Raw genomic sequence first — 24,382 nt, forward strand, 5'->3', positions numbered from 1 at the left:
GAGTGGGAATCTATTATACTATTTTAAAATAGCCATTAGTTCCGATCCGAGAGTTTAGTATAAGAATTAAGAAAAACAGACAAGGGATTTGTGGTTTGTAGGTATGTAGAGGGGAATAAAATAAGAGTAATGATACATAGACAATATTTTTTTGACAATATTTGAACATCATCATATGTGTTATTGTGTGATTGGTCCAAATGACGCAATGACACCACCATGAACCAATCACACAATGACACGTATGATAATGTTCAAATATTGTCAAGAAAATATTGTCTAAGTATCTTTATCTATAAAATAAAGAGAAGGAAGCTTTACTTTACAGAAATACGACACGTGATAGAAGCCAAACAGTTTATATTACCATAAAAATGACTTTTTTTGTTGCATAATCTCCTTTTACAAAGAAAAATAAACACCGAAATGAGAATCTGGAAAATTTAGAGAAGTGATGTTGATTAAGAAGAAGAAATGATTGTTTGAGTGTAGTGAGAGCCAGCAAAGCAAAAAAGAGTATGTCATGTGCTTAGGTACTTATGGGAGTCCTGTTTGGCTGTCCTTCCCATGTGGGACTCCCCAAACCATGACCTTTTCCGATATGTCTCCTTCACATACACGTATACAACTATAGGTTTAATACCTATCATTCCTCATTCAACATATATATGTTCCTCAAATACGACAACTATTTTTATCACTTTGGTAACATTATTGTCATTCACACACACCAACTACAGATACTACATATCTATCTCCACCTCTCTCGTTAGCTCTTTTCTAAGATACACGTTTCACTAAAGATAAATTCAGTTTATAAATTTATAATATATAAATAAATATAAACTTCACCTTCCAAATCAGTTAATCTTACAAGTCAATTTTAAGATTTTTAAAACAGTAACAGAATGAAACTGGACATCAGATGAAAATCATGAGATATATTCTATTAATATGTTATATTCCATCCAATACCCCTACTCTAAAAGTGATCTAAAAAGTATATATTATTTATCTGATAATTTACATTCATACATATTAAATAACAGAAATAAAAGCCAAGTCAGAGATCTTATGCATATTAACAGTAAGAAAGAACTCAAGAAAGTCCAATCCTAATTACAGTGAATAAGAAAATATTTTTTACGTAATACTAGGTATGATTTGAAAATTGTAAAGCTTAACAACGATATATATATGATGTTCCCATGTCTTGTTGTCCCTAAGTGTTTGCACTTCATTGTGTCGTGTGCATCATTAGTCTTATGATTTATGTTCAAACCATTAATCATGCTTTCAAATGATATTTTTACAAGCATTTACATGATTAACAAATAAATCAATGCAGCTTAATTATACCCCAATAATTGTCATGCAAAACTCTCAAAAGAAGAAAAAAAGTGGAAATTGATAAAGAATTCTGTTAATTAATTAGCTTGTGAAGCTCTCCACTGTAGTTCTATTTGGATACGACCATTCTTGGAGTCTATAAGATGGTGCCTTTCGTTGATTCTATTATTCGCAACAACATCCGCAAGACTAATGTCAGCATAACCCAAAGATTCCTAAACAAAACAATAAAATCAGTATTTTCAATGTATTTTGAAGATACAACAGTATAGAAAAATCCAACAGAAAATCTATACATGTACCTTTTGACGTAGAAGGCTTCGTGAGGAAGTGCTAACAACTTCCACATGTAATTTATCATTTGTGGGAGCCTCTTCCACCAAAAATTGGAACTCTTCTTCCCATCTTGGATCTCTATTCTTTTTAATTATCTATAAATTTCAATGAAAAAACATGCAAAACTTTACTCTTTTATCCTTGTACTGTCAAATGGTACGATTATAGATTATAATACCTTAGTTCTTCTCTCTTCTCCTCTGAAAATAAGGCGTACGTGTGGATTGGTATGGTACTTTCCCTCAACATCTTGAGCTTCATGGATTATAACTACAAGTAAACCTCCACCAGGAGGAGTGCCTTCGGGAGGACTCTTTGTAGGATGTGGCTCCTTAAAACTTTTCGCCAAGTCTTCGTTCCTAAATGGTTTATATGTCAATTCTAGGACAATTTGACCCCGAGACTTCTCATTCTGGGGATCCTTTGGATTCAAGTTTTTCAAAAGTTCAAGAGTAAAAGTTTTAGGTTCATCAGCTGTGAGTTCTTTCAAAGGAATCATATTCATACCCATCTTGTCATGCTTCCCAACCTAAAAACAATATTCAATCCAAATGCATAATTACATTATACATATATATGTATATATATATATATAAAGAGAGAGAATAAAACTTATAGAAATCGACCTGTTCCCAGTCAAAAACTTGAAACTCTAAAGCTTGAGTCTCAGGATCTTTAACAACCAAACTAAATTCTTCGTTCCATTCAGGATTCAAGTTCTTATGCTTTACAGTAGTTTTTTTCGATGTCAAAGTGTCTTCGGTAATTGTTAACTGCACATAAGGGTCAGATGCACCCAGAAGATCTTTCTTCTTTAACTTCATTGCTCTTATAACCTTTGTATTTAAAATTCCAACAGGCTTCTTCTGTGCTCTAAAATTTCATCACACTTCATTAATATCAAATACCAAAAACCTATCATAAACACGTAAGATCAAATATTGCATAAACGTACTTCGATGGATCTATAACTTGAATATCTAAAGTTTTCGGCCATAGATACATATTTGCAACTTGATCTTTGATAATCTCCTGAAAACAACAGTGTTATAAAATTGTTTAAAAGTCGAACATCTTTCATTACCTCGTAATAACTAAAACATAAACAAGTACAAAAAATACACACATAAACCTAATTAATCTTCTAGAAGAAGATCCTTAATTTTTTTTTTCACCCATCCCTAAATCTTTGTAATTGAACACTATGTGTATTTTTCCTGTGGTATTCATCTCATCAATTTTTAATATGTTTACTGTCATTTATTTTTCTATTTTGTGTAATATATCTGTGTTACTTATGATACCTCAAAATACTATACTCACAACATAAGTAATTATTGTTTCATTTTTACAAGAGATGAATATCAGTTTAACATAATTAAAAAAATGGGTATAATCAATTTTAACTCAAGTACAAATTTTGGGAAAAGAATGAAATAAAAATAGGAAATATTAGTTGCGTACCTGAACGAACTTGTAAAGTCCAGGAATAGACATAAGATCAGCCCCTACAAGCTTCAGCCCAAAGTCAACATATGGCTACATGAAGAAAGATACCAAAGTAAAATTGTAAATGTAATAATTTAATTGTTGTAATAAAAACAAATAGTTTTTGCAAAGAATAATGATAAGTGTGAGTCATGCACATAAACTATCTTATCTTTCAACGTAAAATAAACTTAGTGAAGATAAAAGTTGATGATTACAATATTAATAGGGTTTATTACAAAACTGCAAGAATAAATTACACTCGTATTTTCTTTGGTTACAAATATATATATCCATTTTGACTACATTAATTATACATACAAGCTTCTTGACGAATTATTTTTTCAAAAATATTACAGTGTTTATGCTTATTAAATTTGTTGTTAATGTTTTAAAAAATAAGAGTATTACGTACAATACAACACAGAAATTGGATGTCAGTATAGTTTACTCAGTTATAAATGATAAGTTTCGTCTCCAATTATTTAGGCCTTTTTCTCCGTGCACCCATAATTGTTAATTGCACTCCTACACTACAAACAAAAAGACTAAAATATCCTTTCTATATGCATCGCCCACTGTTACCGCCGCAATCATCTTTGCTGCACTATTTGGATGAAGATGGAAGAGAGAAAGAGATACACTAAAACAGTGGGAAGGCTTGCTTCAGAGAAACTATGTTTTGAAAATCCTATTACATAACAAATCTCATGTTTTGGAAAGATTATTTCAGAATTTTTTTGTGAAAAATTCATTTTGGAAAATAGCTCATGTTACAGAAATCTTATTCTATAAAGTTCATTTGAAAAAAAATGTATTTTATATGATCCAAAAAACTTATTTTACATGTTTTGTTTTGGAAATTTTCATCCAAAAATTCTGAAAATTTTCATGATAAAATCTGAAGGTCACTTTTATAAATTAAAAATTATGGAGGTGCAATTAGAAATTATAAGGGTCCATTTTCTAAGATATGCCGGGAGAGTCATACCTGAGAAAAAGGCCAATCGTCGTCAGTCCTTTAATGCTCAAACAAAAAAATAAGGAAAAAAAAATGTCATTTTAATAAGATCCCATTGTTGACCAAAAAAGAAAAACCTTAATTTTGGAAGACCATTTTCACTTATAAAACACTTGATGTCTTGACGACTTTTATGGATCAGTTTGATATACCAAAGAATGGCAACTCTCATAAATAACATTGATTGATTAAACTTATATCTTAAAGTTTTCAAAAGTGATGAGAATACAAAATGTGGGTAACAAATTTTTCTTCAAAATTTAAACACTTCCAACAATAAAATATTGCATTTTATTTTTATATTATTATATTACATAAAGATAAAAGAAATTCATTATTTCCTTTTTCCATAAGAATTGAATTACCTATAATCCATTATTCACAAACATTACAGAGGTACATAATACTATGGTGTGTGTGGCATGTCTAAATAAAATGTTGTACATGTAGGGAAAGTAATAAAGAAATCAATTCAAACCTTTTCCATGAGAGACACGAAAATATTGGCAAAGCATGGAAAACTTGGAACCAAAGGTTTCAAAGTAATACGCGGTATAGCAAAAACATGCAGATCCATCACCTGCAAAAATTGAAAACCTTAGAATGAAGAAACACAGCTTTTCTCAGTTTATACACTTCCACACAATGAAATGTTCACCTGGACCGTTGCTTTCAACCCAAATTTCTTAACTGCAACAATGATATTAGGATTTGCTGCCCATTTTACAGAAAGCTCCATGATTAATTCTTTCTCTTCAGTCTCGTAAACTTTCATTCCTGTTCACAATAAATCACGCATTCAAAGAGAAACGTGAGAAAATTCATATACAACACTTTTTTTTTTTCTAGAATAAATAATGGAAGATCATTTTTAGCAAAACTGCTGACAATATGAAGTAATTTATAATTTTGATGAGTAAAATCTCAAATAATATTTTATGGCATAATAAGATCAAACTTTCTTAATTCGAAAGCATAATATTAAAAAAAACATTTTTTTAAGAACAATAAAGTTACAATTAATCAGCAAATTTAAGCGGAAATCAAATTAGATCTGAATATTTAATACAACTTTTGCGGTTCTTTATTTATTAAGTTGTCGTAGCATAACCTTTCTCCAAAAAAATAAATGTGATTTAAATTACTTTACAATAAGAGAAACTGGTGAAAATTAACATTAGTAATTTGTTCATTATCTGCATAAAATAAAAGATTTGTATCCAAAAATGCATCACTCCCACATAAACAAACCTTGAAAAGTTGGCGGCAAGGAACCTAGTGTTAGTTCTTCGAATTCAACGGAATCAATTTTATATTGTGGTATTTGCTCTTCAATTATAGGCTTTGCAATGGTCTCTGCTGTTTTGCAGATAGCCTGAAAAACCAAATGTTCAAACAATCAAACGAAAGAAATTATATGTTAACCGATAAAAGCAAGAAATATGCATAAAAAAAAGTGAACACCTTATTTAGATATGGCCACATATATTCAATCAGTTTGTTAAGCCAATCAACCTGCAGGAAAAACAGCAATGGATGGTTGTGCAACTATACAGACTCATAACAAAAAGATAAACAGAAAGTGCAATGAATTGCTTACCCGATCGAAGTCTGGATTCTTTACCCAAAGTGGAATTTCAGGAATCATTCGGTCTATAGTTTCTGAATCTTCCTCTGCCAATGGTTTAATTTCAGGATCCTATCCAAGCACAATGCATAAGTGCAGAACTTAAACAAGAAAGGAGCTGGTGAAAATCATTTAGTGGAATGTGATTCTTACCTTCACATCACTGGGTTGAACATAAATAAAGAGATAATAACCGATAGCAAGACCCATGGAAATCCCAAATCCAAAGCCAAAAAAACTAAATATGGTGCCGAAGAAACCCATCTCGATCCTCAAGTTTGTTTCGATCAAAATCTCTGTTCTTCTTTTTCTTCTTTTCTCTCTCTCTCTGCTAAAAGCAAATCACCTCAAAAATACGCCACTACCAATCTCTTTCAGCTCTCATCGGATCACCATTCCTATGTTCAAACCAAGACGTGAGAAAGGAACTTTCTTTTACCCTAAAAAAGAACACTATTTTTACTAAATAAATAAAATCAAATTATAGTTCTCATAAAGATTTATAACGCTAATAAATGCATTATTTTTATTAGTTACTGTGTAATTTATTTATTTATTTATTCCTGCTAACATATATCTAGAAGAAAAAAAATACCTCTTGTAAATGTATGGACTAAATTACTCACCTAATTTAGAAAGTCACATGAAATTTAAAAGAGAAAAATCTTTAAATTCTTATGATATACTATCACCTCTTAATTTTTACTCTATTAGATCATGTAACAGATTGGGCTATTGATTTTTTCACTTTCTTTTATTTTTATTCTATTTTTAAATTTTACTTTCTATACTTTTTTTAGAAATTAATTTCTACATGCTAATTTACTCAATATATATAGTGAGTAAAACTAATGAAATAATATACAAATATTTTAAGGAACAAAAGAATCCTATGATTAACACGAATTAATTTAATTACTACCTTGCAAACTTTAAAATTTCTATTTTTTTAATTTATACAAATGTGGCATGTACTTTTTGAGACAAAATGAAAATGCCACGAGAGATATAACATATTTTTTCCGTCGAATATTTGATTGGACATAATAGTACACTTTTAACACAATAATAACTTTCATGGATACCTAGTGAATAATAGTTAAATGATTAGATATAAAATTTGAAACTTATAATATTTTTTTATACCAATGACTTATTTAAAGAAATAGTTGATTACGAACTTTAAAATATACAATAAATATTGAAATAAAAATCAAAGAACAGATGAATTTGACTGATTGATACAGAGTGTTTGATCTAAATTGTAACAAGGTTGATTAGTTCAAAAATTTAACAATATCACATTGTTATCACTGGTATTTTAAAGATTGTTAATTATAAATTCAAAATAAAGAAGTGCATAAAGTTTTTTGATACAGTGAAAATAATTTTTCAAATTTAAATAACTATAGAATTCGTATTAATTATTTTTTTAGTTTATACATTTATATAAAAATATACTTAATTAGTTTTTAATATGATTATACTCAATATATTTATGAAATATGAAATATTTAACTTCAAATTTTACTCATGAATATAAAAATATAATTTTAACACGTGGAATAATTGTTTGTTTTAACTTGGAATGAGTAAGAAGAAACCAAGCGAGTTGTTGTGACTCAGTGTTTCAGAGTGACGAGTGAGTGTCCCTGCGCGTGTCCAAAGAAAGTTACGTATAAAAGGGGTATTTCTGTTCTGTGCTGTGTCCTGTTTGTTCCTTTTTTATTCCTTTAGCTGCTTCTCACATGTTCTTACTTAGGGTTTTCTTCCAACAATTTCTTTTCTCTGTTGTACACTAAATGCAATACATTGCCCGAACTCCAGATTCTCAATTACCATTATCCAATTCGCTACATTCATTGTTCAATTTCTAAATCCGGTCATAAGAATTTAAGGCGGTTTCGTATTCGTACGACACCGATTCGGGACTTTTCTTGGATTTTCTTGGATTTAGGGTTTTCGCCGATTTAATATATTCTTTATTTGATAGAGCACAGATGCAAGGGATTAATCGATCGGTGAGAGGTCAGATAGACTGAAAGGGTGAGTCTGGGTTTTGTATGGAAACTCGGAGTCGGAAGCGGGCGGAGGCTTCCTCAGCTGCCCCTTCATCCTCGTCTACCTCTCGTTCCGCCAAGCGCTCTCGTCTTTCTTCTTCCTCTTCTTCGATCCCGAACACCCCAACTGTTAATACACGTTCTCGTTCGGCCAGGACTAACACCACCACAACAAATTCCGTTTCTCTCATGGACCCCACTAACGAATCCTCCGGGTCAAGACGTGATCGCCGTGGCAAGAATTTGGAAAGGGACAATTCGGACAAAGGGAAGGAGAAAGAACAGGATGTTGGGATTAGGGACGTAGAAAGAGAGCGAGCCTTGGCGTTGAACATGGAGGGTGAAGGTGTTGGGGACGACGATGATAATTATAGTGACAGTGGTGTGCATCGGAATTTGACGTCTGCTAGTAGTGCCCTTCAAGGCCTTCTTCGGAAACTTGGTGCTGGTTTGGATGATCTGCTTCCTGCCACGGCTATGAGTGGTTCTGCGTCCTCTTCTCATCAGAGTGGTAGACTCAAGAAAATTCTGGCTGGATTGCGTGCTGACGGAGAAGAAGGTCGTCAGCTCGAGGCATTGTCGCAGCTTTGTGACATGCTTTCCATTGGAACTGAAGAATCCCTTAGTACATTTTCCGTTGACTCGTTTGTTCCTGTGTTAGTGGGGTTGCTTAATCATGAGAGCAACCCCGATGTTATGCTACTTGCGGCCAGGGCGCTTACCCATTTATGCGACGTTCTTCCCTCATCTAGTGCTGCTGTTGTGCATTACGGGGCAGTGTCTATATTCTGTGCTAGACTGCTTACGATAGAGTATATGGATTTGGCTGAGCAGGTTATTTCTCATTTAATCTCTTTTCTGCCGTTGGTTTATGTATCAGGAATCTAGAAAAAATGTTGCCATTGCTTTGCGTCTAATTTTTTTTAGAAATGTCTTATCTTGCATACGAGATTCCTAAACCTCAGGTTGGTTTCTTTTTGTCTAAGGCTATACATTTGTTTAAGTGTGCTTGAAAATGGGCTGCTGTCTTCAACGAGGTCCTTTTTGTTTGATACACCTGTGGCTGTCTACATTGAATTCTAATGGATGCGATTATTGATATTAACAGTCTCTTCAAGCGCTAAAGAAGATTTCTCAGGAGCACCCAACTGCCTGTCTTCGAGCTGGAGCTCTGATGGCTGTACTTTCTTACTTGGACTTCTTCTCAACAGGAGTTCAGGTAACTTATCAATGAAATCCTTGCATATAAGGATGCTTAAAATTTTCAAAGGGTGATGATTCATTTTGCATTTACTACCCTTAATCAACGAGCCTATATTGACATGATCATATTTTTCAGCGAGTGGCATTGTCTACTGCTGCAAATATGTGCAAAAAGCTTCCTCCTGATGCAGCTGACTTTGTAATGGAAGCTGTTCCTCTTTTGACAAACCTTCTTCAGTACCATGACTCCAAGGCAAGGCTATACTTTTGTTGTTATACTTGTCATAAAATGGAAACAACACTCCTTAGTTTTAAGAAAATATTATGAGTAAATAATGATGCAATAGACAGTGTTGCCAATTCTCTAATTGTGTCTTCACAACTTTCAATTATAATAGGTTCTGGAACATGCCTCTGTTTGCCTGACTCGAATAGCTGAAGCATTTGCCTCATCTCCAGACAAATTAGATGAATTATGCAATCATGGACTCGTAACACAAGCCGCCTCTCTCATTTCTAATAGCAGTTCCGGAGGTGGTCAGGCTTCTCTCAGCACTCCAACATATACCGTAAGTGTAATCTTTGTCGCTAAGTCTGATGCTTTCACCTTTGGCAGGCTGTTCCTTTGACATCATTGATTAATGCAGGGTCTGATCCGCCTTCTTTCCACATGTGCCAGTGGATCCCCTCTTGGAGCCAAAACATTGCTTCTCCTTGGAATTAGTGGCATTCTAAAAGATATACTATCCGGTTCTGGTGTTTCTTCTATCACCTCTTTTTCACCAGCATTAAGTAGGCCGGCAGATCAGGTATGATGTACTTTGGATTTCTCTTTCTCTTTTTATATATAATTTTATTTCATCACCCTATGGTTCATCTTCATAGACTCTGGTATTGATCTCATCATTTAAATCCGTTAAAACTTTTCAGTTCCCTTTTAATTTAATTAAAAATGAATTTATCCCATTCTCTTTTCTAATATTTAGATATTTGAGATTGTGAATCTGGCAAATGAACTTCTGCCTCCATTGCCACATGGAACCATTTCTCTTCCTGTCAGCTCCAACTTGTTTGTGAAAGGGTATTTTGTGAAAAAATGTCCTTCTGGCAGTTCCAGACAAGAAGACACCACCAACGGAAATGTTCATGAGATATCAGCTCGTGAGAAGTTATTAAATGATCAGCCTGAGTTACTTCAGCAATTTGGGATGGATCTCCTCCCAGTTTTAATGCAGGTTAAATGTTTAAATTGATTTCATTGTTAGCTATATTTATTATTTCCTGGACTTCTTTCCTCTTCCATCCCACAACTTACTAATATTTTTGCCCTGCTTTTGAATTAGATATATGGTGCCAGTGTCAATGGTCCTGTTCGCCACAAATGTCTTTCTGTCATTGGAAAATTGATGTATTTCAGCACAGCTGAGATGATCCAGTCTTTGTTGAGTGTAACAAATATATCAAGGTATCTAGAACTTCAACTGGATTGCTGTTGCTCTATGTTCTCTGTAGAAACTTATGTTTTGTCAATTTGATGATATAGTTTCTTAGCTGGTGTGTTAGCATGGAAAGATCCGCATGTTTTGGTGCCTGCCTTGCAGATTGCAGAAATTCTTATGGAAAAGCTTCCTGGAACATTCTCTAAGATGTTTGTCAGAGAAGGTGTGGTCCATGCGGTTGACCAACTTATTTTGGCTGGAAATTCAACCAATGTATCTATTCAAACATCTGCTGAGAAGGATAGTGATTCTGTATCTGGAACTCATTCTCAGCCCAAACACTATCGCCTGCGTAGTGGTAACTCAAACCCCGATGCAAACTATTTGGATGATTTGATGAAGAGTCCAGTTCCAGTAAATGTTGGTTTGCCAACAAGTTCCGTTGAAACTCCAACAACTGGTTCCAGTATTCGGGAGTCTATTAGCTCAGTTGCTAGAGGTTTTAAAGACAAGTACTTCCCTTCTGATCCTGGGTCTATTGAAGTGGGTGTTAGTGATGATCTTTTGCATTTGAAAAATCTCTGCACAAAGCTGAACACTTGTGTTGATGATCAAAAAACTAAGGCAAAGGGAAAAGTTAAAGCTTCTGGACCTGGTCTCAACGAAAATTCTACTAACACAGAAGAATATTTAATTGGGGTGATATCTGACATGTTAAAGGAACTTGGCAAAGGTGATGGTGTATCTACTTTTGAATTTATTGGTAGTGGTGTTGTTGAAGCCTTGTTGAGTTATTTATCTTGTGGGTATTTTGCAAAAGATCGAATGTCAGAAACCAGTCTCCCCAGACTTCGTGAACAGGCACTTGCAAGGTTCAAGTCATTTGTTGATATTGCACTACCTTTGAGCATTGATAATGGGGATGTTGCTCCTATGACTGTCTTGGTTCAGAAGCTTCAAAATGCATTGTCTTCCTTGGAACGCTTCCCTGTAATGCTGAGTAATTCTTCTCGTTCATCTAGTGGGAGTGCACGTCTCTCCAGTGGACTAAGTGCATTATCTCAGCCCATAAAGCTGCGTCTCTGTCGAGCACAGGGTGAAAAGTCACTTAAGGATTATTCTTCAAATGTGGTACTTATTGATCCATTAGCGAGTTTAGCAGCCATTGAGGAATTTCTGTGGACTCGTGTCCAGCGCAGTGAATCTGGTCAAAAGTCTACTGTACCTGGTGACAATTCTGAATCTGGAACAGCTCCTGCAGGGGCAGGTGTTTCATCTCCTTCCTCTTATACTGCCACCACTACCCGTAGACATGCAGCTATGTACAGATCATCTTTTACTATGGAAGATACACCTACAAAAAAAACATCTCAAGATAAAAGCACAAGTTCATCTAAGAGCAAGGGTAAAGCTGTATTAAAGGCTGCACAGGAGGAAGCAAGAGGACCTCAGACCCGAAATCGCAGAAGAGCAGCTCTAGATAGAAATGCTCAAATGAAACCTGTAAATGGCGAATCAACTTCTGAGGTATGCTGCTAAATTTTGGAAAAGAGTTTTATTAATGGAATAATTTTATTTTCAATACATATTTGTTTATAACATTTAATTATGTGATATTATTTATACTTATGCTTATTGTTCTTTCCTCCTGTTTTGGATAAAAACCATTGTTGAGCCTCCTTCATCTAATAGATAGTTCATATATTTACTTGATGTGGTCTCCTGTAGAATATTACTTGAGCGGCGACTTTTATTGTTTAAGGCCTTTTTGTTGTTTGACATTATTTTCTCTCTACATTTATGGGATAGGATGAAGAATTGGATATATCTCCTGTTGAAATAGATGAGGCTTTGGTGATTGAAGATGATGATATTTCTGATGATGAGGATGAAGACCATGAAGATGTATGTTTATACTTCTGCTAAGAATTTTCCTTTTTGTTGTTTTTGGTTATGCTTGTATTCATATCTCATTAATTATTTAAATCTTTAGTTTTGTGTACCCCTTTGCTTTTTCTTCAGTTCAATTTGTTTTTTGGTACGTTAAATTTCTTCATGTATTTGTATTTTGCCATTGAATCTACTTCTATTGTTATTCTCCTATCTTCTATTTTAAAGATTTCAGCAAACATAAATGCTGTTATTATAGTTATAGAGTCTATCAGACAGATCATGACCATTAGTTGTTGTTACAAGTTTTATCAAGAGTATGATCTAGACTGTAAGATTGCAAGTTTTCATGGTCTTTCTGCCACTTTCCTTTTCGTATCAAGATTGCATTGCAAGATTGCAAGAAATCAAGATCACTGAACTGGTGAAATTATGCAATATTGAGCTAGTGCGATTAAAAACTGTCATTTCTTGTTATGTTTAGAGTATTTTCTTTTGTTGACTTCTTGTCGTGTTATAGTTGAACTTTAGCATATATGTGTTTTGTGACATACCACCTGTACATTTTTATGTTTTCTATTTTCTATTCATACAACGACGCATTTAATTTTTTTATACGATCTCGAAAACTACATTTTATGAACTTGCAACCGTTCTCTGATCTTTGGGTAGGATATCGTTCTTGATGCCATTAGTTGTTTGTGAGATTGAAAACTACGTTTAGCTTATTGCATCCATTATTATGATTGAGTTGAAGGCATGTTATATTGGTTTACTTGATTGGATACTACCATTAATTGTTGTGTAGATTGGAAGACTTTGATTTGGTTTTAGGTGTTCCTGTTCTAGATATTGAATTTATGAGACCAAAATGCTATTATTGTTTCTTATATATTTTAATAACCCCTTTTGATAATTAATTGTTGATTCAGAGATTGGATCTATCATTTGATTCCACCCAATTCGTCCTAGCCATTTAATCTGTCAAATAGATATGATATTGTTTCACTAATCAGTATCATATTTGAACTTTGTACAGGTGTTGAGGGATGATTCTCTTCCTGTCTGCTTGCCCGACAAAGTACATGATGTGAAATTGGGTGACTCAGCCGAGGAGAGTACTGTTGCTACAGCAACAAGCGATAGCCAGACTATCGCAGCCTCAGGTTCTAGCAGCAAAGCTGTGACAGCCAGGGGATCCGACTCTGCTGATTTTAGGAGTGGGTATTCATCTAGCTCAAGGGGTGCAATGTCATTTGCTGCTGCTGCTATGGCTGGACTAGGATATGCTAATAGCAGAGGTTTCAGGGGTGGCAGAGATAGGCATGGCCGCCTGTTGTTTGGTACTTCTAATGATCCTCCAAAGTTAATTTTTACTGCTGCTGGGAAGCAGCTTAATAGGAATTTGACTATATACCAGGCAATTCAAAAACAGCTTGTGCTAGATGAAGATGACGATGACAGATTTGCTGGCAGTGACTATGTATCCAGTGATGGAAGCAGTCTGTGGGGTGATATTTACACCATCACTTATCAAAGAGCAGAAAACCAGACAGATAAGGCATCTACTGGAGGATCAAGTTCAAATACTTCAAAACCTGCCAAATCTTGCTCTGCCTCAAATTCCAGCCCAGAAGCTAAGTTGCATCAGACTTCTGTTTTAGACAGTATATTGTATGGAGAATTGCCGTGTGATCTAGAGAAATCTAACCCCACCTACAATATTTTGGCACTCCTGCGTGTGTTGGAGTGTTTGAACCAGCTTGCTCCTCGTTTGAGGGCTCAAATGGTTTCTGATAGCTTTGCTGAGGGTAAAATCTCTAACTTTGATCAGCTAGTTGTTACAACTGATACTAGGGTTGTTCCGGAGGAATTCATTAGTGGTAAGCTTACTCCAAAATTGGCTAGGCAAATACAAGATGCCCTAGCACTATGCAGTGGTAGTCTTCCTTTATGGTGTTATCAGTTGACTAAAGCATGCCCTTTCTTGTTTCCTTTTGAGACTCGACGACAGTACTTCTATTCTACTGCATTTGGGTTATCTCGAGCACTGTATCGACTTCAGCAGCAGCAAGGTGCTGATGGTCATGGATCGACAACTGAGAGAGAGATTAGAGTTGGGAGATTACAGCGCCAAAAAGTTCGTGTCTCTCGAAACCGTGTCTTGGATTCTGCTGCAAAAGTTATGGAGATGTATTCTAGCCAAAAAGCGGTACTTGAAGTAGAATATTTTGGTGAAGTTGGCACTGGCCTGGGCCCAACCCTGGAGTTTTATACAATTCTAAGTCATGATTTACAAAAGGTTGGACTGCAAATGTGGAGATCCCATTCTTCAAATAAACATGAAATGGAAGTTGACGGGGATGAAAAGAGAGAGCATAGTGTAGGCTCTGGGCCTGATTTGGCTGGAGATAAAGAACTTGTTCTAGCTCCTATGGGTTTGTTTCCTCGGCCATGGCCTACAAATTCTGATGCATCAGAGGGTAGTCCGTTTGCAAAAGTCATTGAGTATTTTCGGCTGCTCGGTCGTGTTATGGCGAAAGCTCTTCAAGATGGACGACTATTGGATCTGCCATTGTCAGTGGCATTCTATAAGCTTGTTCTTGGTCAAGTATGTTATTGTATAATGTTGATGTTTCAACCATCTTGATGTTTGTAGTTTATCTGAATGTAAACTTATTCTAGTGTATGCTTCTGATCTTCATTTTTTTGTAGGATCTTGATTTACATGACATTCTGTTCATCGATGCTGAGCTTGGGAAGACTTTGCAAGAGTTAAAAGCCCTTGTTCGTCGGAAACATTATGTAGAATCTGTTGGTGGTAGCTGTACTGATACCCTTTTTGACTTACATTTTCATGATGCGCCAGTTGAAGATCTGTGCTTAGATTTTACACTTCCTGGTTTTCCTGAGTACACCTTGAAACCTGGAGATGAAACTGTATGTAGTTAATCTCTGAGCTATTTCTTGGATCTTGGTTCTCCTGGTATAAAAAATTCCTTAACTTGCTCCCAAATGATTAGGTCGATATCAACAATTTGGAGGAGTACATATCCTTGGTGGTTGATGCAACAGTCAAGACTGGAATCATGCGGCAAATAGAGGCATTTAGAGCAGGGTTTAATCAGGTTTCTTGTTTGTTTTAATTAGTTAATTTAAAAGGTTTGCACATTGCTGGTGTGGAGCATGTTATGTTTCAAAACGGTGTGGAGCATCTAGTAAAAAGCTGTCTCCGAATGCATCCCTGAGTGTGTAAAAAGCTGTTGTATGATATATGAAGCTTACATCACGCAGTGGAATAAAACTATTGTAATTGTTGTAGGTTCGAATGACTATGTCTGATGCATGAAATTAATTTGATGACCTTACATTAAAATTCTTAAGGGTTGTTGTGTAAAGACGAAGTAATTTGGTGTTCTATTGATGTCTTAAACGATGCAGTGCTTGCCTTGATCTCATGCTTGAATATTCCACTTGGGAGATTTTTATATCTATGCACTTGTCCTTTTACTTATTTGCTCCCAATCACCAACCATACTTTACCTGCATAAAATAGAAATCGCAATGTTTGGTTATTGGATGTTAAAATTCTGACATTCTAATTGTTCGTGAAATGGGTGCGTAGTTCTGGTTTTGCTAGTGTCTCTTGTAGAGTAGAGGAAGAAGATATTGCTGGGGAACTAGTATTTTTTTTCCTGTTTGATTTACTTTAAAACTGAACAAAGTGCTGTTTAATGCAGGTTTTTGACATCTCATCTTTACAAATTTTTACTCCTCAAGAACTAGACTACTTGCTTTGTGGCCGGAGGGAGTTGTGGGAGGTATTTTGCCCAATTTTATTGCTGCTTGGGGGTTAGAATAATAGAACAAAGCATTGAAATCATAATATTTTTTGGTAAAACTGTTACTGCAGGCTGAGACACTTGCTGATCATATAAAATTTGACCATGGGTACAATGCAAAGAGCCCTCCAATTGTTAATGTATGTTTCTCCTCTAATTATAAGTAATATTACGGAAGATTAGAGCTAAGTTCTGTTTTGATGGTTGTCCTGTTGGATGCTATTTTCAGTTACTTGAAATTATGGGGGAATTCACCCCGGAGCAGCAGCGCGCCTTCTGTCAATTTGTCACTGGTGCACCTAGGCTGCCACCTGGTGGGCTGGCAGTTCTAAATCCAAAACTAACGATTGTGAGGAAGGTAATTAGAATAGATTTGTGATAACGAGATGACTCGTTGCTTATCTTTTTTTTTTTTTTTTTTTTTTGTATATTAATTTTGTTGTTCTATATGCATGTTAACATTTGTTGTTGCATTCATGGCCTATTTTTTTTGTTTTTGGTCTCGTGCAGCTTTCGTCAACTGCAGTTAATACTTCATCAAACGGGAATGGACCTTCAGAATCCGCGGACGATGACTTGCCTAGTGTGATGACATGCGCTAATTACCTGAAACTTCCTCCTTACTCTACCAAGGTACTGCGATACAGCATACGACAAATGAAAATAATGTGTATTTTGAAGTTTCTACTGTTTTATTCTTCAAAAGTGGAATTGCGCATTTTATAAAACCAAGCAATTATTTCCAATAATAGAGTAGTTGTGTTGTTGATCAATGATGTCGAATTTTGAACAGGAAGTTATGTACAAGAAGCTACTCTATGCAATCAGTGAAGGGCAGGGATCCTTTGATTTATCATGAGTTGTGGAACTAACCAAGCTTACCCTGTATGTTAATATAGATGGGTCAGGGTTTAATTGATTCTATTATTGAGTCTCAGTTAAGTCTTGGTTGGGATTCAGGTTCCTCCTCGCTTCTCAAATAATAGTCTCGTTTTCCGTGCTCAGGTGAGTTTCCTTTTTCTGTCTGTTCTATAATAATGATGGCCCCGATTCTTCCTTATTTTTCAGAAACTTTTTAAATTGCAGTCCAATCGGGTGGCCACATTTTCAATGCGTAGGATCATTTACGGAGCTCTTATTTATTTTCACCTGTTAGAACTTGTAAATAAAATAGCAATGATGAAATTTTGATTCTTTTTTTTTTTTCCCTATTCTGTTTGTAAGTCCAATTATTCGCAATTAGCATGTACCAAGAAAGGGCAAAGGGAAGAGAAATAATTTAAAATAGTATGCTTTATTATTACTTCTGCCATTTGGAGTTTCAAACAAATGTCTTTTTTACAAAAGTTGTTAATAAGTTAATTATTTGTTTAGTATAAGTTCTTGTTTAGAAAAAACTAAATGAGTTAATTATTAGTTGACAAGTTTCTAACTGTCTGATAAAATAAAATTAACCGACAAGCTACATGTTAAAATAACATTAAAACAATAATTAAGTTATTATAAGGTTTTTTTAAACAAAAATATATTATTATCTAATTATTATTCTAGATTTTTTAACATAAATTTTTATAATTTCTAGATTTAAAAGGTCTGTGTAATCTAAGTTTGAACAAGATATTTTGTTCAAAATATCCAATAATACTTATGAAATTTTATTTTTATAAGTTTTCTGTTTTAGTTTTTATTATATTTATTTTTCATGTATAATGTATTACTTTAGTTTGTAATATTGAAGTTTCTAAATTTTAGTAAATGCCAAAGTAATGTTGTTATTAATTGTTTTTTATAAAACAAATTATATAATAAGATATAGAAAAATAGACAAAAATTAGACAAGTTAATTAAAAACTATTAAAATAGTTTACTTTAAATACTTTTCATTAAAATCTAATGAAAAATAAGTAGTAGATTATTAATAATGAACTATAGGGAATTGAAGCACGTTATTAGAGTTTTTTTTTTCTCCACAAAATATGTTTATAATTAACTTTTAATTTTAAGATGCTAAAATTTGTTCTGTTTTTTAATTTTGAATGTTAATTTTGATAATGTGGGATTTGTATTTACGTCTCTCTCTCTCTCTATAAACTTTTCATTTATGCTTCTAATAAAAATATTCTAATAAGAAATTTAACACCGCCATGAAAACACCGTATGAATTTATTTACAAAGTGAAAACTTTCACATGCTCTATAAGAATTGGGATTCAAAAGAACTATGATATTGTTGGAAGTGATAATTTAGAGTTCTTTTAGTTAAATATTAAAATTAATCTTTTTATTATAGAAGACCATAGACGTTTCAAATTTAAGTTTGATAAACATATTATAGTCATGTTTAATGATTTAAAATTAATTTTACACAATTTTTAAACAATTCAACGGTTAATTTTTTTCTTTTGAATTATACCTCTACGAAATGGTTTTAGATGAGAGATTGGAGAAATTTTTAACCAAATACTTGTATCGTTGTATATTAAAGTATTTAGATGATAGTATGAAAGAAAAAAAAAACTTATAAATTGATGATAGATTTGATCCAACCAAAGTCTATAAGAGGATTTATATAAAATAAAGAAAAAGTTGAATTTCTTACGTCGATGAGTTAATGTGGGAGTCAACCATATTTGTTTAATTTTTTTTTCTTATTATATATTAATTTGTTTATATTTTTTTCCTATTATATATATATATATATATATATATATATATATATATATATTAATTTGTTTGTGCAGAACGATATTAGAATTTCTATATAAACTCCATTTAACTCTTTTCATTTTAGAGTCATATTACACCAACAAAGTCTAGAATCAACAAAACTCAATACAGTTTTATTAGCAAATAATCTCAATACAAAAATATGTATATATTCTAATATCTTATGTCAAGTTCAAAGGAAGTCTTATTATAACTATAGATAGAAGCATGATGCAAAGAGTTTATGTCAAGTTCATAGGTTTCTTCAATATTTTATTCTTACTACTATCAAATTGAGATTTGGATGAATTGGTAACAAGAAGAGCTAAATTATCTAAAGAGTGTCAAAGGAAGAATCATTCTCAACAACCTCACATTGAGCTTTTGTTGAAGAAAAGGGGAAAACATTACCAATAGAAGACAAATGATCAAATGAAAGAATTTGACCATAAATTTGAAAAAAAAAAAAAAAACTCATGCACTATAGTATTATATTGTAGTGACAAGAAACAAATAAATTTGTAATTTGCTTATTAATTATAGTATTATAACTTACTAAATAGTCTATACATAAGTTGTACATTTTCTTCTTGCTTCTTAATCATAGTATTATATTGTAGTTCATCCACAAAATTGTTATGTTCTAATATGTATATGAAAGATACGTAATACTTGTCGTTGTTCACCTAATTTTTCTTGACAATCAACTAACAATAAAATAAAATGAAACTTAAAACTAAATTATGTTATTTAACTTCATTTATTTGAAGTAAATATTATTAAAAGTAAATTGGTCAAATGGTAGACCAGAGTGGCATTTTTTTTAAATAAAAACATAAAAAGTGACACCTAAAATTATAGTAACATAATTTTATAATTGTTATAATATTGCTTATGTTTCTAACTTTTTCAGGAGAGGGTGATATATACAAATTAATGAGATTGAAGTGGATTAAAATGTTCTAATTAAAAAATTAGTAGTTAGAACGTTATTTGTAATTATATATATAGATAAATAGATAAAAACGACAACACCAAATAAACTTAAAAAACAAAAGAAAACAAAAGTTGTGAATAAAATTGGATTGATGGAATTTTTATTGAAAGTAGTGACAAGAAACAAATAATGAAATAATTGAATTTGTGTTTGATGTCACAGTAATCCAATCATATAAGTTGAGCTTCTAGACTCCTCTTGGCCAAATCAAATAATTTTAAGCCATTTACATTGATTAATTATTTGGTTGATTGATCTAAAAACACCTCACTTGGATTGCAAGAGTTTTAACCAATATTTCTGGACATGGATCCACACCATTTTGGTTGAACACTGCACGATTTAACGTAATTGAACAAGTTTCTTTGCCTAAGCATTCTTGCTCCACGATTTGCTTGGTAGCAGCAGCATTGCAAGTTCCTAAAATATATTCTCCACAATAACCACTTGGATTGCCAAAGCTGGCAAACTCAACGGTCGTAATCTTTTTTCCAGGTGCACACATTAGTGAGGCCTGTGGTCCAATGTATGGCACAATAGGATGGAAATTTCCTCTCCTAGACACCCATGAGTTCACATTGGGAGGATCACTTTCTGCAATCAAACTACAAATTGTGTCTCTATTCACGTTCAAGATCTCAACTTGTACTGGAGCCAATGGTTCCTCTTCAAATATAACAAGCAAGTTGTCTTGTGGGTTGAGGAAAGATCTTGGGATGTGGAACCTAAATGAGTGGTCCAAGTTACAGAAAAAATTAAGACAACACTTATTTTCTTTTCAATAAAACTTTTCATTTCTAGTGGGTGATTTGCTTACTCTGATTGAGTGGGCTTTCCAAGTGGGGAGAGGAAACTCATCCAATGGCGACCAATGCTTTTACCGTTGATCCACATCATTCCTTTACCCATTCCAGTCATTCTAATAGCAACTGGACCTGTTCCCTCTGGAGTAGCAAATCTTGTCTATAAAATTAATGAATGGTATCGTTACAAAAAATAGAAAGCACAAAAAATTCTAAACTATTTCTTAATATCATGGTTTCATATTAGATGTGTGATATTTCTTACCCTGTACCAGGTGAGAGGGCGTGGAACTGGACCAAGTGGCTTCCATTTTGCCTTTAATGATCCTTCATCACTGTAAACTTTCATGCCTTCACCCCTGAGACCAACCTATCAATTAAAATTAACCACTTTAGCTTTTTAATCATAACATGTTGAACCAATGTTTTACTACCAGAGTATAATTCAACTAACCCGATGACCCCACATATTGGTTGTGAGATCAAGTGTTCCTGTGTTGAGAGCGATGATAGATATAGATTTGGGTCCTGCATATCTATGTTCCATGTAAGCTCCACTATCCTGTATATTCAATATTTAAAGGATGAAATAATATTATTTTGTTGCACTTATTGAAACTTGGATTGATGTTCATTAAAGAATGAAAAATTTAAGTTTCATACAGGTAATCCAACTGTGCCAGCCAGGATAGAAATATAGTTAGTTCCAACCCTAAGTTGAACTGGGTGTTGGAAATCAAAAGATTTTTCTTCATGAGTTCCATGAGCAGTTCCTAAGACATAATAATTAAGACATTGACATTAATATCATGTTTACTCACCTATGTGATATATATATATATATATATATATATATATATATATATATATATATATATATATATATATATATATATATATATATATATATATATATATATATATATATATATATATATATATTTATTGTGTCCTTACCAACGAGGTCTCCATTCACAAATGCAACCATTGTGTGTCCAAGACTCATAATACGAAGAATTGGGAGAACTTCAGGTTTTATTGGCAAGTCTCCAGGGGCCAACTCAAAGCTGCAATGAATAAAAAGGTCAGATGCAAGAGGCATCAATCATTAAATAATTTTCCAAAATAAAAGAAGTAAATAATATGCTTACACAAACTTACCTCGTGGTGTACCAAGCATAATCAGTAGTGTCCTTGAGCAAAGTGTAAAGCTCTGCCGGAATTTTTTGGTACATATCCATTTTTTTGGTTGTTGGGATGGCCTCGATAAACATCTCCCATTGGAAATTGTTTGCAATGGGAGACCTTTCATAGTTCCTCGAATTATGTTGTGAAACAATCTGTTTCATGTGTCATATGTGAGTGATATACCCATATGTGAAATATTGTGGTAACATATTAGAGACGAATAAACAAGTTAGTTAATTACACTTTGTGTGTTGTAGACTAAAGTCTTGCAATCAGGGAGGACACTAATGGAATGTGGAGGCACAAAGTAGTTAGTGCCCCTAAAGTTAATAGTGGTTGCATCTGTTGTGTGGTTGTTAGTGATGAAAGCAGCACACAAGTTTGTTCCAAGCTTCTCAAAGGTTCTAATCTGCGTGACATATATACCAACTTAGTTTAGTTTGATATTTTTGTGATGCTACCTTCTTTCTATTAACATTCAAAATAATGTCAAATTCTTACCTCATGGAATTCGTTCAACTTTTCCACATTGGAATCGCCACCAAGGATAGCCTTCCTACAAAGGAGCACAGCTTTGTGCACATCCCTTAAATGACTCCATTTTGGTTCTCTTTGTAGACCATATTCATCAAGAGGCGCCTCGTCATAATAACGAGTTGTGGTAAAGGCAGAGCTGGTTCTACCAAAGTTTGTTCCTCCGTGATACTACAAATGTTACATATTGAGTTACAAATTTAAGAAAAGTATTGGCCTAAAGTTATATAAGTATAAAAAGATTTAAATGCCAAGAGAAACACCATATAGTAGTTAACCAAGTTTCCACCCTTGGAGAAAAAACGAGCAACTGAAAATGCAATATCTTCTGCAGATCTCTGGGATGGTGGATCTCCATGTACTCTATACCTGAAGTTCAAGATTACCAAATAAAATTTAGTATTAATTGCATTCATGATTTTCATGTTCTTCACTAAGGACAAAAATTAATTCATTTCTTACTGAGTGGTCCAATTCTCTGTCCATAAGGCCGGTTTGTATGGTTTGTTTGGCCCTGAGAAGGTATCACCACAATGTCTTCCATTGCATGCGTTGATCTATCAAGTGAAATCATAGGATGTCAAGCTAAGTTGGAAGATAATTTATGACTATGCTAGTCCTACTATGTCATGACGTACCACTGGATCAGGTGCATCTTTTTGCTTGCACATGACCCATGGAACTCCAACGTTCAATGCTACTGCCATATTTGCAGCCCATTGGACGTAGCTGACTCCCTTCTCCTCATATGCGAGTTGAATGTGGTTGTACTCATTCTCGATCTACAACCATTGAATAATGCGACATGTTCACATGAATTGATTAGTAAAAAGTAAATTTCACATGGTTGGTTACAAAATCAAAACCTGAGCTAAGATGATGGGGCCTCCTTGGGGAGCAAAGAGCTTTTCATCTTTCATCATTTGTACAATCTTTGTCACGAATGCTTGCATGTGTTGCTTCAAATTAAAAGAATTTTCATGTTAATGCTTAAATTATGTATTTATTTTTCATGTTAAAGGAATTATATACGGAGGATTAAGAATACCTTATAAGGCTCATTATCAGAGCGAAATATGATGTTTGGAACCTCCCTAAGCCAATATGGAAGTCCTCTGATGAAAATAATAGGAATGAGGGTACAGTTGAGAATAACAAAGAAAAGGAATCATTTATTTAAAAATCATATTAAGTAATGGATATTTTACCCATGGTTCCACTCGGCTTGGATGAAGGGTCCAACCCTGAGAGTGACAAACATTCCATACTCTTGAATAAGCTTAATAAACTTCACTAAGTCATAATTACCTTCAAAGTTAAACTGCATGTTGGCAAAAAAAAAAAACACTTTTACAAATCCCCTTTGAGCATTTTTGGTCTTGAAATAATTGAATCAAGAGACAACAAATACTTCACCTGTCCTTGTTGGGGCTCATGAACATTCCAAAACACGTAGGTTTGAATAACATTTATGCCTCCACGTCTTGCATTATCAAGAAGGACAGGCCACATCTGCATTATTTTTGTCAAACATGTGGGATGAACCATATAATTTTGTCTCTTTACATGAAAAGAAAGTAATATTACAATGTGATTACGATGAAAGTAACTTACATCCGGTGTGCTTCGTGGGTAGTGGATGGAACCAGAAATAAGTAGCTCGCGCCTTCCATTGATGAACAATGACTTACCATCATAAGTGACATTCTGAGCAATCATGTTACGACCATATGCACCTTTATGGTGACCACGTCCATGTACCACAACCACAATGGTGGAAAGCAAGGCCATGAGGAAAAGGGTACGAATCATGGTGTTATTGGTTTGTTCCATCCTTTTAATTTACTCTTGCATGAGAATTGAAAGGAGACTTTGAGTGAGCTAACGTAAGGCTCCTCC

General features: G+C 33.8%; 3 protein-coding genes across 4 annotated transcripts; 1 reads left to right on the plus strand and 2 right to left on the minus strand.

Moving 5' to 3' along the window:
* Positions 1 to 1,257: 1,257 nt before the first annotated feature.
* Positions 1,258 to 6,265, minus strand: LOC106760506 (synaptotagmin-2). Its single transcript, XM_014643934.2, has 12 exons — positions 5,976 to 6,265; positions 5,796 to 5,894; positions 5,660 to 5,710; positions 5,447 to 5,570; positions 4,854 to 4,972; positions 4,674 to 4,775; positions 3,151 to 3,225; positions 2,642 to 2,718; positions 2,313 to 2,559; positions 1,865 to 2,215; positions 1,653 to 1,781; positions 1,258 to 1,565 (listed from the first exon to the last, which is right to left on the minus strand). Exons 1-12 carry the CDS (start codon positions 6,084 to 6,086, stop codon positions 1,428 to 1,430), a joined length of 1,623 nt encoding a protein of 540 aa, XP_014499420.1. The 5' UTR covers positions 6,087 to 6,265; the 3' UTR covers positions 1,258 to 1,427.
* Positions 6,266 to 7,524: 1,259 nt separating this feature from the next.
* Positions 7,525 to 17,568, plus strand: LOC106761932 (E3 ubiquitin-protein ligase UPL3). Of its 2 annotated transcripts, XR_002667941.1 has the most exons (18): positions 7,525 to 8,716; positions 8,991 to 9,101; positions 9,222 to 9,338; positions 9,484 to 9,654; positions 9,733 to 9,894; positions 10,072 to 10,320; positions 10,429 to 10,550; positions 10,629 to 12,051; positions 12,334 to 12,429; positions 13,454 to 15,025; positions 15,130 to 15,354; positions 15,438 to 15,542; positions 16,155 to 16,235; positions 16,328 to 16,396; positions 16,486 to 16,614; positions 16,767 to 16,889; positions 17,050 to 17,261; positions 17,343 to 17,568. XR_002667941.1 is itself a non-coding variant. In XM_022781099.1 (17 exons), exons 1-17 carry the CDS (start codon positions 7,886 to 7,888, stop codon positions 17,113 to 17,115), a joined length of 5,652 nt encoding a protein of 1,883 aa, XP_022636820.1. In that variant the 5' UTR covers positions 7,525 to 7,885; the 3' UTR covers positions 17,116 to 17,568. The 2 variants fall into 2 exon arrangements, 1 of the variants encoding a protein (XP_022636820.1); XM_022781099.1 differs by having other exon boundaries at positions 17,050 to 17,568.
* A 2,613-nt stretch (positions 17,569 to 20,181) lies between these two features.
* On the minus strand, positions 20,182 to 24,376 carry LOC106760507 (beta-galactosidase 13-like). The gene is made up of 17 exons (XM_014643935.2): positions 24,098 to 24,376; positions 23,900 to 23,995; positions 23,692 to 23,804; positions 23,532 to 23,598; positions 23,350 to 23,442; positions 23,122 to 23,265; positions 22,946 to 23,040; positions 22,747 to 22,852; positions 22,451 to 22,654; positions 22,191 to 22,358; positions 21,923 to 22,101; positions 21,719 to 21,828; positions 21,425 to 21,534; positions 21,216 to 21,323; positions 21,027 to 21,131; positions 20,776 to 20,921; positions 20,182 to 20,683 (listed from the first exon to the last, which is right to left on the minus strand). The coding sequence occupies exons 1-17, from the start codon at positions 24,314 to 24,316 to the stop codon at positions 20,215 to 20,217; spliced, it is 2,532 nt and encodes an 843-aa protein (XP_014499421.2). The 5' UTR covers positions 24,317 to 24,376; the 3' UTR covers positions 20,182 to 20,214.
* Between the last annotated feature and the right edge of the window lie 6 nt (positions 24,377 to 24,382).

Source organism: Vigna radiata, chromosome 5 (assembly GCF_000741045.1).
Source record: "Vigna radiata var. radiata cultivar VC1973A chromosome 5, Vradiata_ver6, whole genome shotgun sequence".
Classification (NCBI taxonomy): domain Eukaryota; kingdom Viridiplantae; phylum Streptophyta; class Magnoliopsida; order Fabales; family Fabaceae; genus Vigna; species Vigna radiata.

Excerpts from the sequence above, each read along its gene's own strand:
- LOC106761932 (XM_022781099.1), top strand. The coding sequence starts at position 7,886 with ATGGAAACTCGGAGTCGGAAGCGGGCGGAGGCTTCCTCAGCTGCCCCT. Across the intron at positions 9,655-9,732 it reads TCAGCACTCCAACATATACC|GGTCTGATCCGCCTTCTTTC; the intron begins GTAAGTGTAATC and ends TGATTAATGCAG. Across the intron at positions 16,397-16,485 it reads AGAGCCCTCCAATTGTTAAT|TTACTTGAAATTATGGGGGA; the intron begins GTATGTTTCTCC and ends TGCTATTTTCAG.
- LOC106760506 (XM_014643934.2), bottom strand. The coding sequence starts at position 6,086 with ATGGGTTTCTTCGGCACCATATTTAGTTTTTTTGGCTTTGGATTTGGG. Across the intron at positions 5,895-5,975 it reads TTCAACCCAGTGATGTGAAG|GATCCTGAAATTAAACCATT; the intron begins GTAAGAATCACA and ends GTGCTTGGATAG. Across the intron at positions 1,782-1,864 it reads GAGAAGAGAGAAGAACTAAG|ATAATTAAAAAGAATAGAGA; the intron begins GTATTATAATCT and ends TGAAATTTATAG.
- LOC106760507 (XM_014643935.2), bottom strand. The coding sequence starts at position 24,316 with ATGGAACAAACCAATAACACCATGATTCGTACCCTTTTCCTCATGGCC. Across the intron at positions 22,359-22,450 it reads AGTTGAACGAATTCCATGAG|ATTAGAACCTTTGAGAAGCT; the intron begins GTAAGAATTTGA and ends TATGTCACGCAG. Across the intron at positions 21,829-21,922 it reads TATGCTTGGTACACCACGAG|CTTTGAGTTGGCCCCTGGAG; the intron begins GTAAGTTTGTGT and ends TATTCATTGCAG.